Genomic DNA, 13,951 nt, shown 5'->3' on the forward strand with positions numbered 1-13,951 from the left:
GAAAGATGGATGGAAAATGGAGAGACGTCTGATGAAATTTCACATCTTTGTTTTCACCACATGATGCAGAACCTAAATGGTAATAGGGCAGATGTTTTTTACATGACAACAGACTTAATAATGTGGTTTGCGCCAAGAGCGTTTTTGCAGCGCGTAGCCCAGAAACGAAGCCTGGTTGGGAAAGTGGCTTCAAAAGGTACACGACGGTACCTCAGCGGTACATGAGAGCAGTGGGTTTGAATCACACAAACCATTACAGGTCCAGAGGGGTGGGAAACACAGTGCCCTGTCCCGCTCTTCTAAACAAGACTCTAGGTGCTGGAGGCTGGGGGGAAAAAAAGCCTTAGAACATACACATTAAATTTTAAATGTTTTTTTTTTTTTTGGCAAGTTCTTCTTTCACATCTCTGAACGTTAAAAGTGTAATGCCAGCTAGATTTTCTTGGCGGTGCCTTTGTAGAATAAAATATATGTGTAACGGAGCGGGGAAAATAATTTACTCTCTGATGCTGGAGGTAGACAGTTGCTTTTCAAATTCCAAGTTTTGGTCCTTTATTTTATTCAGCAGTGAAATGCCATGAATACAGAAAATAATGTCTTGTTACAATTCTCAACCATGACCTTCTAATGTCAGAGAACCTTTAACGTATGGACACAGTACACAGTAATGAAAAGTATCAAAAAAAGTAGCTGAATCTCGATCGAAAGGAAAATAAAAAAAAAACAAAAAAAACAAAAATAAACGTCTTCACCAATTACATAAACATATGTTTGCTACAGTCCCAATTTACTGTATACATAGGGGGATCATATTCTCAATTATTAGAGAAGGATAGCAGTAGAAAGGATACATGACTCAACTGCCAGACATAATGCTTCATAAAGTATGCACAGAGGTACAAGCAATAAATACACACATTAGGTTAAGCCTTACAGCTACGCAAAGCAGATGCAGAAAAAGCAGGTTTTGCTATTCTTAGCGAGCAATGAGAGAGAAACAGTAAAAATTCAGGTAAGTCAGAAAAGAAACACTGAGATTTTTTTTCCTCTTAGAAAAAAGTCTGGTAAATTTATGGGTCCACCAACATTTTTTTTTTCTTTACATAAGTATGCACAGTTATCAAAATACAGACAAAATCAACCCAGAAAATCCAGACAATCCTAAAATCTAGTGGAGGAGCAGATCGCAGTTCTGGAGGTCTTTCTGGTATTATGTGCAAGCAACTATTTTAGACATTTTTTTTTTTACTTAATTTATACAAAACCCATGCAAATCTACAGGTAATATGCATTCTGTGGCTGACAGGTTTTATCCCTCCCAAAACAGTATATCTGAGGTAATGCACTCCTATGCATTGTACGTACATTTAGGCCATCAATCCCCATGGTTTTTATTATATTCTTTTTATTAGTTCTTGTTTCCAGTCCACCAAATGATTTTTAGACATGCATTTTTTTTAAAACACAATATTCCCTTACAGGTAAATCTATACATTATCATTCTACAAATGTTTGAGGACAACCTATTACAATGCAAATCTTCCGTATCTTGACGCAGGGAATGTAAACGTTGGTTCGAGCCACGTCCTATGAGACAAGCGTAGGAAAGTGTAACAGCTCTTTGTGGCGTTCGTTCTCGTGCAATCTGTCGTAATTGTTCTGAATTTGTTGTGCAGAGGTAGAAGCTTTTAGAAAGCCTTTTTGGGTGAGTGGGAGAACCCTTTTTTTTCCTTTTTTTTTTTTTTTTCAGTTGAAAGACGCAGCGTCCTTTTTATTTGGTGTGATAAGATTATTAAGGACGTCATCTTCAAGTCGTTTTGCTGACTCCAGCTAAGTATTGAAGGGATAAGCTTTGTTCCTGGGCCCAGTACCTTCTTGACGTGGAACTGGCACATTACTGTCTATGTGTGAGTGAGTGTGTGTGTGTTTTACATGTACAGTACTGTGGGTGTGTGTGTGTGTTAAGCTCTTACAGCCAGTTTCTCGGCTTGGCACAACACTTGATAAACAACATATGCACAGTGTGTTTCAGACTCCAGACTGGTTCTGCTTCTTTGACATTTTCAGCAGCTGGAGATTTTACCAAAACAACAAAGTTGGCAAAAGCCCGGGCTCTATGTGTGTGTGTGTTTGTCTTTGTGTGTGTGTGTGTGTGTGCGTGTGTGTGTGTGTGTGTGTGTGTGTGGCTAGGATTTCTTTATCCCATACAAGAGGAGGCAGAATTTTGTGTAACTTTGGTTTACTGAAAACAGAAATGACCGTTAAAGCAACAACACTTTTCTAGATGACACTGGCTGCGAGGAAAACGATGGGACGTAGTTTCCACGATAACTACTCCTCTTTAGTCGCTATAAATACCAAGTGTGTTATAAAAAGCTCTATACAGAGTGCGTCAGTGTTAACACCAGCTGCATCTATATAGTTTACAAGCTGTGGCCCACACAATGAGTATTCGATGGAGTTAAAGCAAACATCACCTAGAAAAGGAAAGGTCACCTTAGATATCCTCTTCCGCAATGGCTATCACTATTTTGTTTTTACATGGTAACCAAGCCACATCATTTCATATTAACTTGAAATCATGACTTATTTGGCTTCACTAGATTATTTTTCATGTTTGGTTAGCGATGTTTTCAGTTTTTCGACGCGGCTCGGAACAACAAAAGATTTAAATTAAAATAAAAAAAAAAAAAAAAAAAAAAAAAAAACACCACGGAAATAAGACAGATCTCGACAGTCCTACTCAGAACAGTACATGTACACCAGGTTAGAAAAAATATAACAAATTAAATAAAGATTCTGATGTGTAACGCTTTAACACAAAAATAAAAAAAAAAAGAAGTTCACAATAACACAAAGTTTCTGCACTTCCATTGAATACACAAATGTTTTGGTCATGATCCACTTTTTACGGTTGCGCTGCTCTCTACCAGTTAAGTCGCGGATCTGAACGAGTGATCACCTTTTTTACCTACAGCACGTCTGGCAGGAAAGCCTCCAAAGTGGACGTTTGTTTTATGAGTTCATTCAATTACACACCGAAGTCGGCATTTCTTTCCCCTCCCTCTTCCTCGTGATCATCTTTGTATAGGGCTAAATGAAACAATCCCAGAGGTTATTCCAAGGTAGTTTGCGGAACGAAAGCTTCTCTTTGTATTCGTTTAAAGTCTCAGAAGGCGGACCAAAGAGGAGTTTTGGCGGCCTCTGTCTATAAGCTATTGGCCATTGCTAGTGTTGGCTTTGGTTTTTTAGCTGTTGCCTGTGACTGTTTGCAGGTAGACAAAGCTTTAGAACGAGGAGGTAAGGAGAACAGCGAGAAGAAAATTATGCAGAGATGCATTTGTTTTGTCGATGGCGCTTGAAACGAATTTTTTTTTTTTTGATCCCCAAGTTAATCTTTTTTTTTTTTTAAACTTTTAATCACAAACAGATAACAGACTGGAAGCCAACTTTTTCCTATTTTTTTTTTTTCCTTTTTTTTTCTCTTTTCTGGACAGCTGCAACAACAGTCTTGGTGCCGCAGTTCCGTTACTGGTGTGATTCAGGGAATGTCATTTACAGTTGGTGGTGGTCTACAAATCAGATTTTTGGAAATTAACTGATGGTTTAAAGAAAAGCTGAAAAAGAATATACTGGGTTTCATAATAGTAGCAACATACAGGCAGTGACACAAATTTCTGAGACTACTCCTGTGCAAATGATAACAGAGCAACAACTTGAATTGAACCAGCAATTGTCTCTAGACATTAACAACTACTGTGGGTTGGATTATTCACAAAACATAAAATGTCTTCCTTTTTGGCAGTATATGAGGCCGCTAGCTTTCAACGGAACACCATTTGCTCATTTTAAATCATGTTATGTCCCCGTCAGCGAGTCCGTCGTCCTGGTGCTGTATGTGGCCACGCCATCCCTAATGAAAGAGTTAATGTGTTATTATTATTATTATTATTTTTTTTTTTAAATCAGACATCTCATGCCTGTCATGTTTGGGGTTTTCCAAAGGGCTGCAACAAAGAGTTCCTTTGGACCGGTCTCTGTCCGGATACATGCTCAATAAATAGTCCCAGTGGTGTGAGAGAGACGAAGGGAGAGTCAGCTGTGGCTGCTTGGGCTGTGGAGTGGTTTCTAGTCTTGCAGGAGGTCTGTGTGAGAGAAACAGTGCGGTTTGGTGAAGCGATACGTCGACCAAAAACTGTATCCTAGTCACTCCAGGTCCTCCGATAAGTTCCCTTCCTCCAGCTCCCGGTCGTCATCCAGCTCCGGACTGTGGTTGGCTGTCGTCACGAGTGACATTGGACAGTCGTCGTCGTCCATATTAAGCGGCTCCTCCTTGACGTGAATGGGCGGCCTGTGACACAATCACATTGGCAGTAAAGGTTAGCTCCCAGTACGTTTTATGACAAATCCCTGCAGCCTCTAGCACTCGTCATCAAGAACCCGCATCCGAATTTGTCGTGTGCAACATTTGAAGTGAAAAAGAATCTCTCGAAGGCGCGAAGACACAAAGCGAAAGGTAGCAATGCAAATTATTACCGCCATAAAATCTTACGTAAAGGACATGGGGGAGGTTTGGGGTGATTCTTTCTCTTTGCTGCAGTGCAACGTGTGCCCCGGCTCACAGACACGTTCTGTCGTATCAGAAAACAGCCATTACAGGCGTTATCTAGCGAGGGTAACAAGCATGTTGTTTGCGAGACGCTAATTCGTCATGATGCCTCACGTCTACTGTAAGTAAGCGCATAAAAATTGCATGAAAAACATGGCCCCTGTAAGGCCGATAAGCTGTGATGTTCCAGACATGTTTGGCATTTAAAAGTTTACTGATGACACCAGGTTGAAATACATGAAAAAGAAAAAAAAAAAAGGGGTGGGGGGGAAAAACAGGCCACATGATAAATAATGGAGAATTTCTCATCCCTGAGCCCCCTGGAGCAAAGGCAGAGGAGAGGCTTTTTTATCTAGTTAATAGAAAGCGCAGCCACTCGTTAATATGCAGAGGCTGTGCATGTCGCTCCTCAAGAGGAAAAACCGGCAGCTAGGTTCTGCCATTAATCAACTTCAGGCCCGGCAGTTGGCTCGGACACCATGATACATGTTTTTAACTCTAAATGGATGAATATCTTTAGCCACTGTCAATAAGCGCCGGGCAGGAAGCAGCAGCGCTGCTGTTCACAGGATGCTTTTTCCTTCAGAACAACAGAGGAGTGGGCAGGGGGAAAAAAAATAAAAAATGTTGGGCGACTAACAAGAATAATAATGCTGTCACACACAAACAAGGCATAACATGATCTGGGGCCCGAGTCGGGGAGAAGGGTTTGTGCCGTGATGATAAATCTGACAAAACCTAATTATTTCTGACACATCGGATGCATCAGAAAATCCCCCTAGACTTTGAAAGAGGAGAGTGGGGAGAAAGAGGGAGACTTATCAAGTGGAAGTACGTTAGGACGCGCCTCTCCTGGGCTGCCTTCATCAGTGGGAGAGGGGAGGGCGGAGAGGGGGGGGGCTTTGAATTTGAAAAGAATTTTAAAAGGTACAGATGACTTTAATATTCAGAGCCAAATACTGTAAATTAATATTCTGATGTGGTGGGATGAGAAGAGCGGGCTGATCTTAGCAGGATGCAAGCGGAGCGATGAATATTTCTGTTTCTGCCTCTCAGATTTATGGAGGCAGAGAGGAGCAGAAGAAAAACACCCCTGCCAGAGGTTACACAAGCACAAAAACACCAACTCTGCTCTCTGAGCCTGGGAGACACGGAGCACACTGAATGACGTTTAAATAAATAAGTAATAAATGCAATTATGTTGTTGTTCTGTGAAATACACAAACATTTATCCTGAAATGATGGGCTGATACATCGGTTGAGTGATTAAGATTGACAAAAAAATTATTATTTAATAATTTAATTAATTATTATGTTATACCATTAAATTGGTGTGCACAAGAGTATTAGAAAATATTATTCTGGGTGATGATTTCTAAACATAATATTATTGCACGTGTGTGTTTATCTTATGCTGATGAACTTTTTGTAGAGTATCGCAAGTTGCTTTTCAAGCACTATAACACAACAAGAATCAGTGGCTCAATTTGCAAAATTAAACTTGTTCTTCGAGTCCATTTGCTAAAGTGCGCTACCTGAATATTTTAAAAGATTTGCGCTTCACTTGAGTATTTCCAGTTTGTGCTACTTTGATCACACTGCTCTACATCATATATGCTATCTAATGTACTGCACTCATAGAACTGAGGTTACACTCAGTAACTACTATTTTCAGACGTATATATTTTACCGTTTACTTCACTCTGTTTATATGATGATTAGAACTTTAAAAATAAAGTACAATGAATTTCATCACTTGTATAAAAAATAAAAAAAAAGAATTAAATCTGTATATATGTAATCTATTATGTGCTCCATGCATGTTAATGGATCAGTAATTATACCATTTTGGTGTGTAATCAAAATACATGAACAGAATTCGCTGATAATTCTTTGTCTAAGTAAAGTTAAAGGACTTTTTACAGTGTTTTTGAATTTGTGCGCCGCTAATTCAACTCCGGTAAAAGAACTGGCAACCTCTGCTTATGAAGATCCATGATCATCTTTTAGTCATCATCACTTAAAAATGAAAACGAGTCTGTACTTGAATGCATCACGGTGATCACCTGACAGACCCGAATGTGAGGCCTCGCTGTTCTCAGCTTTTAATATGCAGCCCATTAGATGTTTGTGTGGCTCGGAAGAAAAATATGCAGGACCATATTCGCGGGCCTGAGCTTTCCGACACTTTTATTAAAAATACGCGGACGAGCCATTTAGTGCTTAATGGCTAGCTGCCATTACTGAGTCACTCAGGAGTAAACGCCGGACTTTGTGGTGTAATAAATACGTGGCGCGCATATATGTGTGAGGGACGCCTGCTCTCACATCAATTGGAGATTAGCACCAGAGTTCATGCAGAGGTATGTCAGGGATGCAAATAAGGTCATTAGTCCACGGGTCTAATGGTAGGTTGGGGGGCATGAGAAGTGTGTGTGGTGAGGAGGTGGGGGAGGGTGGAGGGGTGGTAAAGGCAAGGGTGAGGAGGACTTGGGGAGGGCAGTCAAAGGCATTCATAACATCTCAATATGATTCATTAACTAATACCAAAGACAGGAGGCCACCAAATAATCATAAGATGCTGGTAATCCTAAAATAGAGTAACATTAAAAAAGCTTTTATTTATACGAGAACCATAAGATGAAATTTACTCCACGTATTTTTTTATGTTAGGTTATTAATTTTCTCAAGTTGGCCATTTTAAGTAGAGTTTCTGTCTTACTGCTACCATTTCTTTTAAGCACACCCCTTAGGGTGTACATGAGTGTACTGCACATGCATGCACACACACATACACACCGGCTCACACCAACGCAGCATGGCCCAGGGCAACCTGGTCTGCGGTTAAGCAGATATCATTAACCTTTAGACATTTAGGGGAAGGAGAGGTTTGTCTAACTGTTGAATTGACTTGCTGAGCAGTCCCTCTCTTGAGAAAGGCCTTCAAGGTGATGTACTATTTAGTTCGGTGCTTCCACCACTCTATTATTTAAACACATCCTGGAAAAGCCGGTGGAGAAAAACACATTTCTTCCATTTTGAGGTTGTCGCGGCTGTGTTAAGGCAGGCGGGGACGGAGGAGAGGAGGGTGGTGGAGGGGGGGTAAGAGGGATGGATGGATGCATCTCATCCTCCATATCCACTCATGTTAATGTCAAAGCGGCGTGGCCAGAGAGAAGAGAAAGCAAGAAACATGGAAAAATTCCATGCTGTCCTGTTACTAAAAATTAAATGACTTGAGGGAGTGGTAACACTGGGATTCTGTCTGGAGCTGGGCAGATTTGCTCCACTTAACACCCCGTTTCAGAGAGGGGTAAACACGTCCAAATAGATTAATGTATGGACGTCTGGTAGGACTTCTCTCAGATACACTCAGCCGCATGAAGCTGGAGTGCATCCTTTATCCATTACAACGGCGGTTAGCTAATGTCGACTGTCTGTGCAACATGAGCTTTGATGGACAGTGGATAAGAATCATTAAAGTGTAATTTCAATGTGTTTGTTTCGGAGAGTGCTTTTTGTGTGTGTTTCCACAGCGAGGCCTCACGCAGCCTCATGCGACATCGCTGGCTCAGACCGTCCTGCAACTCACATGAGATCAATTTTTAAAAACACTCTCTTCCTCTCCCTACTACATTAGGACAGAGATGGGGAAGGGAGGGATATTTAAAGTAATTAATGCTACACTCACTAAATATTAATAGGAACAGTCTTGCATAAAATATAGCAGCTAAACCCTTATAATGCAGACAGTGGTGTAATTAAATGTGTAATACAGCCTATTTATAGATGAGGACTAACTGACCAAACGTCAGGCTCAGGTACGAGCGCGGAGACGCTGAAATTACCGCAGCAGATACAGGAAGAGAAACGTCTGGTCGTGATACACGCTGGAAACTTCAGGTCGTGACAAACCGAAGGAACTAGCGACACTCAAGGTTAAATGTCAGACAATTAATGCTGTAACGACAGCGAGTGGATTGAGCGTAGGTGTAGGATGCTGTGTGAGAGGGGTGTAAATTAGTGTATTCCCACTGCATTCAAAATTTTAAGGACTTAAAAAAGACACTCTAATCATCGACATGTATCAGGGTGAATGAAGGGATTAAGGGTTACAGGATCATAGATTTACTTTGGTTGTCAGTAAACACGGAGGAGCAGCTGTTGTGTCTGGACGCTTTTAATGAGATCCATTGAGATGCACTGATGTTTGTGTTTTAAAAAACCAAAAAATGCATTTTACAAAATATGTTGTATGGTTGTAAAACCATTTTTTACCTCAAAATGGTGTAAATGCTAAGAGTACACAGTAACCTTAGTTACCAAGCTGTGTCTGTATAGTTGCTATTAAATCCATGTTGCACACGGACGCAGGCTAAATTCATTGAATATTTCTTTTATCTTCAGGACTTACATGTGTACTGGAGGGGAGTATCCGGGGCTGCTGTGTCCGTTGGTGTCCAGGTGGTCGAGTGAGCCGTTGAGCTCGTCGTGGGCGGACTGCAACAGGTTCGGTGGGCTGCCGCTCAGCGTACCTGGAGGGCTGCCACCCAGCAAACCGGGCGGACTCCCGCCCAACAGTCCGGGTGGACTTACGCCGGTCAGTATGGACGGGTCCCCACCGAGGAGGCCGTGGCAGCCGCCTCCCATTGGGCCCGTGGAGCCGCTGTTCATGAGCCCAGGAGTCCCCAGCAAAGGCAGGGAGGTCTCTGCCAGGGCGGCCTGTGAGAAGGAACGTTAGGAATCAGATTTAACAGGGTGGCTGCTGGTGAGAAAAATTGGAACAATTGTAGAATGCTGAAGATTGACAGCCAATGGGAGCCAAGGAAGACGGGAGGAGCATAAGTGAGCATGATCATGTGAAAGTCTTAGAGTTGTTTTGGAGGGAGTGTGAAGGATAAAAAAGAGGCAGCTGAGAGAATAATCGCCTCACACAGAAATGATTAAAATACATCGTCTTGGTCTTATTCTGTTGCAAGTGATTTTTCCCCTTGTGACAACTTGCTGACAACTACCTGCCATCCCCGTGCCCTTGTGTGGCGTGGCTATTAAAAAAAAAAGTCCCCCAAAAACTTTACCTCAAAATAATAAAAACTCTTGACACTTTCGCCTGCTGCGCATTAAAGTTATATACAGTGATTAAATTTTTAAAGTTTTTGCCATGAGCACCTCGCCGGCGTACACTATGAAGCCAAATCATTTATGACAGCTTAGATAAATATTAATGCACATGCCCTTGCATTTGCACATGCCGCTATCAATCTAGGGGGTGACTGCCACAGCTGAAAAGAAAGGGAGACAGAACGGAAAAAGGGAGAGCTGCTTCTTGATTCGACCACATGGTGGCCTTCTGAGTCTGATGGTGCAGAGGAGGGAGGGAGGGAGGGAGGGAGAGACGGAGGTGTGAGAGGAGCCACGGAGAAAGAGGCAGGGACATGAGTTCGGGAAAAGAAAAAAAAAAAGTCCTTATGCAAAGTGCTAATATGGACTTCTATTGTGCCTGGTAACTACACTCAGGAAGTGGTCCAATCTGTCAGTCAAATAAGCATGAAGCCGAGTGTGTGAAACTTTTGCTTCTCACCTGTAAGCTGGCATTTAGTGCAGTTCCATAGCCAAGACTGGAAGGCAGGTTCTTGACAAGTGATGGGCTTCTAGAAATGATGGAAAAAAAACACAGAAAAGTCATTAATTCATGTCTATGTACGTTGATGTATAAGGTTCTATCAAATGAGAGATTTCAAAGAAAAGAAGACAGATGTGTTATCCAGAGAAGAGCTGACTTTCTGTGATTCTACAGAGGATCTAGATCTAAGGAGAGGCAGTAGAACTCCTACCCTGTGATCTTCTGTGACCTGCGTTTCTGGTACTCCACCTCGTCTACCGTCCACACCGCTCCCTTCACGTTCTCCACGCGCACAAAGCACTTGTGCAGGCTGAGGTTGTGGCGAACGGCGTTCTGCAGAGAGAGACGTGACACACAGGTCAGAGGGATGAGGTAAAAATGAATCATATTCATTCATTATCCACCAAAAAAAAAAAAAAAGGACAGAAAAAAAAGAAGGCTTGGAAATTGATTTTTTTTTTTGTGCATTTTGAAGAAATTCTTAACATTCACGCACCATTGATTTAATTAGTAAAAATTGAGTGAGAGCGAATGCTCTTACAAGTCCTGCGCACAGTACATATCAATCAGAGTAAGTAGGCTAAAAGGAGGTAATCAGCATAGCGAATGGCTTATGGTGGTGACAGAAGTGGTAATGCCGGCCTTGATAATGGTAATGTCAGTAACCCTTCCCGCTCCAGAAAAGCATTGCTCTTAATGGACACATCGCTTTATAGATGACAGTACTGTAAGAAAAAAAAAAAAGACAACTCATCAAAAGGCCTCTATGTGCATCAGTGTGTGTGCACGAGTGAGACGGATTAAACTGTACGCGACATCTGTATGTCCAAATATCTTCCATGTGGCGTCACATCTGGTGTTCAATACGTGCTCATGTGATCTCCGTTAAATTTATTATCCAAACGGCCTTTAAATTAAAACCGGACATGTCTTTGTTAAAATAAACCAGCGAGGTGTTTTCTTTAATTACAAAACAAGTAAACCACCTAGAAAAAAAACACTCTTATATTAATAAAGCCATAATTAAAACATGCATCAGACTCTACAAATAATAACCTTGGCTTTAATATCCCTGCCTCTCATATTTATCGTCTCCTTTTGCTTGGTGTGTACCGCTCTTTCTCCAAGAAAAAGGGATTCAGAAAAAAAAAAAAAAAAAAAAACTCATAAGCAGATCTCGCATCTGACCTGAAAATCCCAGGATTTGATTGATCTTAATGCCCATGGCTCTGAATATGATAATTTTAATATTAATGAGCAAATGAGCAGTTTTATTATGCATGCTATATAGTTAGAACTAATAAGCTTCTGGGTGAGAGAAAAGAGAGAGAAAGGAGAAGTGGGGTGGAGGTGGTGGTGGGGGTGCAGATCCCTCTTTTGAGTTGATGAGACCAAGCTGAGATATTAAACTACCTTTCATTTCTTTTCTTTCTTTTTTTTTTTTTATATTTAAAACAAATTCCCTGCGTTAATCAAATGACAAGTCCGCCGCTGATCATCCCACTAATGCTTACAAAGGGAATTGCAGAGCTGTAGATGTAAATAGATCATCCTGTGTGGGGTGGGAGACATGAAGACAAGATATTTCTAAAGTCGTCAATGCCTTTGTATCTCAGGGGCAGGGGAGCTTATTAGAAAGGGAGATTTAAAACAGTGCCAGTTGTTTTGTGTAGCAAACAGCTATAAAACATATCTTGTTTTAAGATTATTACACAGCAAAACACGCTGCGCATTGTAATCAACAAACAGGAAAAGGGCACCGATCTCTTCGCGTGCCCTCCTGAATTGGTGATCACACGCCCATGCGCTCATTTGCATCCCAAATCCAAATTAATTCACTTTGCTAAATCTAGTGCTGCGACATGTCTTGCATGCTGATGAGCGGCTGGTTCCCTCCAGTCCTCGGCAGCAGCCACAAAGGCTAAAGGCGGCCAACGAATGACGCGCTGGGGCCACGGGATAAAACGCAGAAGACGCTCGCCGAGGCTTTCTTTATCAGCAGGCGGACACGCTTCGGGTTAAAGCGTGTGCAGCGGGAGAGACATTTTTTACCATCTTTGTGCGAGGAGACAGGACAATAAAGTTGCAGGGACAGATATACAAATGGGCCCTTTTGTGCGGGTAAATAAAGAGTGCTCCCTCCATGACAGGCCGATTCTCACTTTCTCCCCTGCTTTGGTTCCACCCTTAACCCCTTTTAGAATTTATGTGTTTGCGTGTGTACAAGTGAGGTCCCGTCTTTGGTTTCCACACAACTCAGAGCTGGTTAATAGGCAAACAGCCATCTTTCTTCCTAATTAACCAGTGATATGCAAGAGAAGGTGGTTTCAGGAATAGGAGGAGGGCTGTATCTCTTAACAAAAGGTGCTGATGATGGAGTGGCTGCTGTATAATTAGTGCGTCAGAGCCCTCTCCTCTCCACGCCAAGCCTCTGCTATTAATTGCACCGAATTAGAAAACGATATATGGGGGAGCATAATTCTTTTGGCTGTCATTTCTAAACAGAAAGGGCGGAAAAATAAATAAGAATGGGCTTTGTTGAAGAGAAAGGTTAGGAGGAAAGGGGAGAGGAGTGCTAATGGCTCTGTGCTGAGTAAATATATGCTTTCTTAAGGTTTTGTGTTTGACTTCGGCGAGAGGACGGAGGGGACTGGAGCGAAGGTGCACAGCGAGGTGGCAGCGAAAAGAAGGGCGAGGGCATCAAGGTTACCTTCCAAGTTGCGGCATTGCGTCTGAAGTAGGCGAACGTGCGTGTGAACCAGCTGTAGATTTCATTAAGCGTTAACTGCATGTCGGCAGAGTCCATGATAGCCTGAAATGAGATGACATCAAATAATGGTTTACTAACGAGACCAGGTAAGTGACACACACACCAACACACTGAGAGGCGAACGAGAGAGAGGGAGCTGCCATGATTCATGCTGCAATTAATTTTAATCTAATCAGGCAAAGTTAATTTATTTCCCACTCACCTGTCTTATGAGGGTTGCATAAGTAAATGGCGGTCTGACATCTGCGTTCTTATAAAACTCGTAGTTTGGGGCAATCTCTGGAAAAATAAATACTGTGTCACCACCTGAAATAATTGGTAAATTTTATTCCTTTAGGTATTGAATTTACTCAAGGTTTCATCAAATTAACATGGGGGGGGGGGAGACAGAGAAAGGGCAGGAGGGGTGGGTGGGTGGGTGGGTGGATGGGGGGAGTCAGAGAAGGTGGGGGCACATCAAATCAGCATTTTCCATGTCTAACAAAATGCATTTTTAATTAATCTCTCTCGTGAGAGATCTTAAACACTAATACATCCATAAAATGAGATCCGTGTAGTTAGTTAGGGTGAGGTTGAATAATTTATGTTTCTTCACACTAAACACAGAGAGTAAATATAAACATCAAAGACGGACCGTTTAAAATGCAAAGCTTAATACATGGAATGTCTTAATGTAATAAATATTGTATTTTTCACCATTATTTGAACTTAATTAACATTCATGTAATATTTATGCACAGAGGAAGTTCTTGTCTATTTACATATAGAGTGATTAAACATGGGATTGCTTTTAGAAACCCAGCAGACGACCAACAAGCTTCTGTGGTTGTGTGTTTATGCCAGAGTACATACGTGTGTGTGTGTGTGTGAGAGACAGAGAGAGCGAGAGTGCTTCCATGTCTGGTGAGGGTTAACTGCTACAACTCGATTACGGGTTGAGTGCTATTAA

The 13,951-nt window shown here is 41.7% G+C and overlaps 1 protein-coding gene across 5 annotated transcripts in view; it reads right to left on the reverse strand.

Annotated features, from left to right (window-relative positions):
• Nucleotides 1–523: 523 nt before the first annotated feature.
• foxp2 (forkhead box P2) overlaps nt 524–13,951 on the reverse strand; it is a 98,337-nt gene continuing 84,909 nt past the window's right edge. For 4 of the 5 annotated variants that reach the window (XM_047575308.1, XM_047575312.1, XM_047575310.1 and 1 more), the window contains 6 exons: nt 13,205–13,308; nt 12,943–13,044; nt 10,444–10,565; nt 10,191–10,260; nt 9,024–9,331; nt 524–4,351 (listed from right to left, as the gene is read on the reverse strand). In XM_047575308.1, the coding sequence (XP_047431264.1) occupies nt 4,207–4,351; nt 9,024–9,331; nt 10,191–10,260; nt 10,444–10,565; nt 12,943–13,044; nt 13,205–13,308 (851 nt within the window). In that variant the 3' untranslated portion in view covers nt 524–4,206. The remainder of the gene's footprint in view (nt 4,352–9,023; nt 9,332–10,190; nt 10,261–10,443; nt 10,566–12,942; nt 13,045–13,204; nt 13,309–13,951) is intronic. The other variant, XM_047575311.1, reaches the window with a different exon arrangement.

This window comes from Mugil cephalus, chromosome 22, assembly GCF_022458985.1.
Source record: "Mugil cephalus isolate CIBA_MC_2020 chromosome 22, CIBA_Mcephalus_1.1, whole genome shotgun sequence".
Taxonomy (NCBI): Eukaryota; Metazoa; Chordata; class Actinopteri; order Mugiliformes; family Mugilidae; genus Mugil; species Mugil cephalus.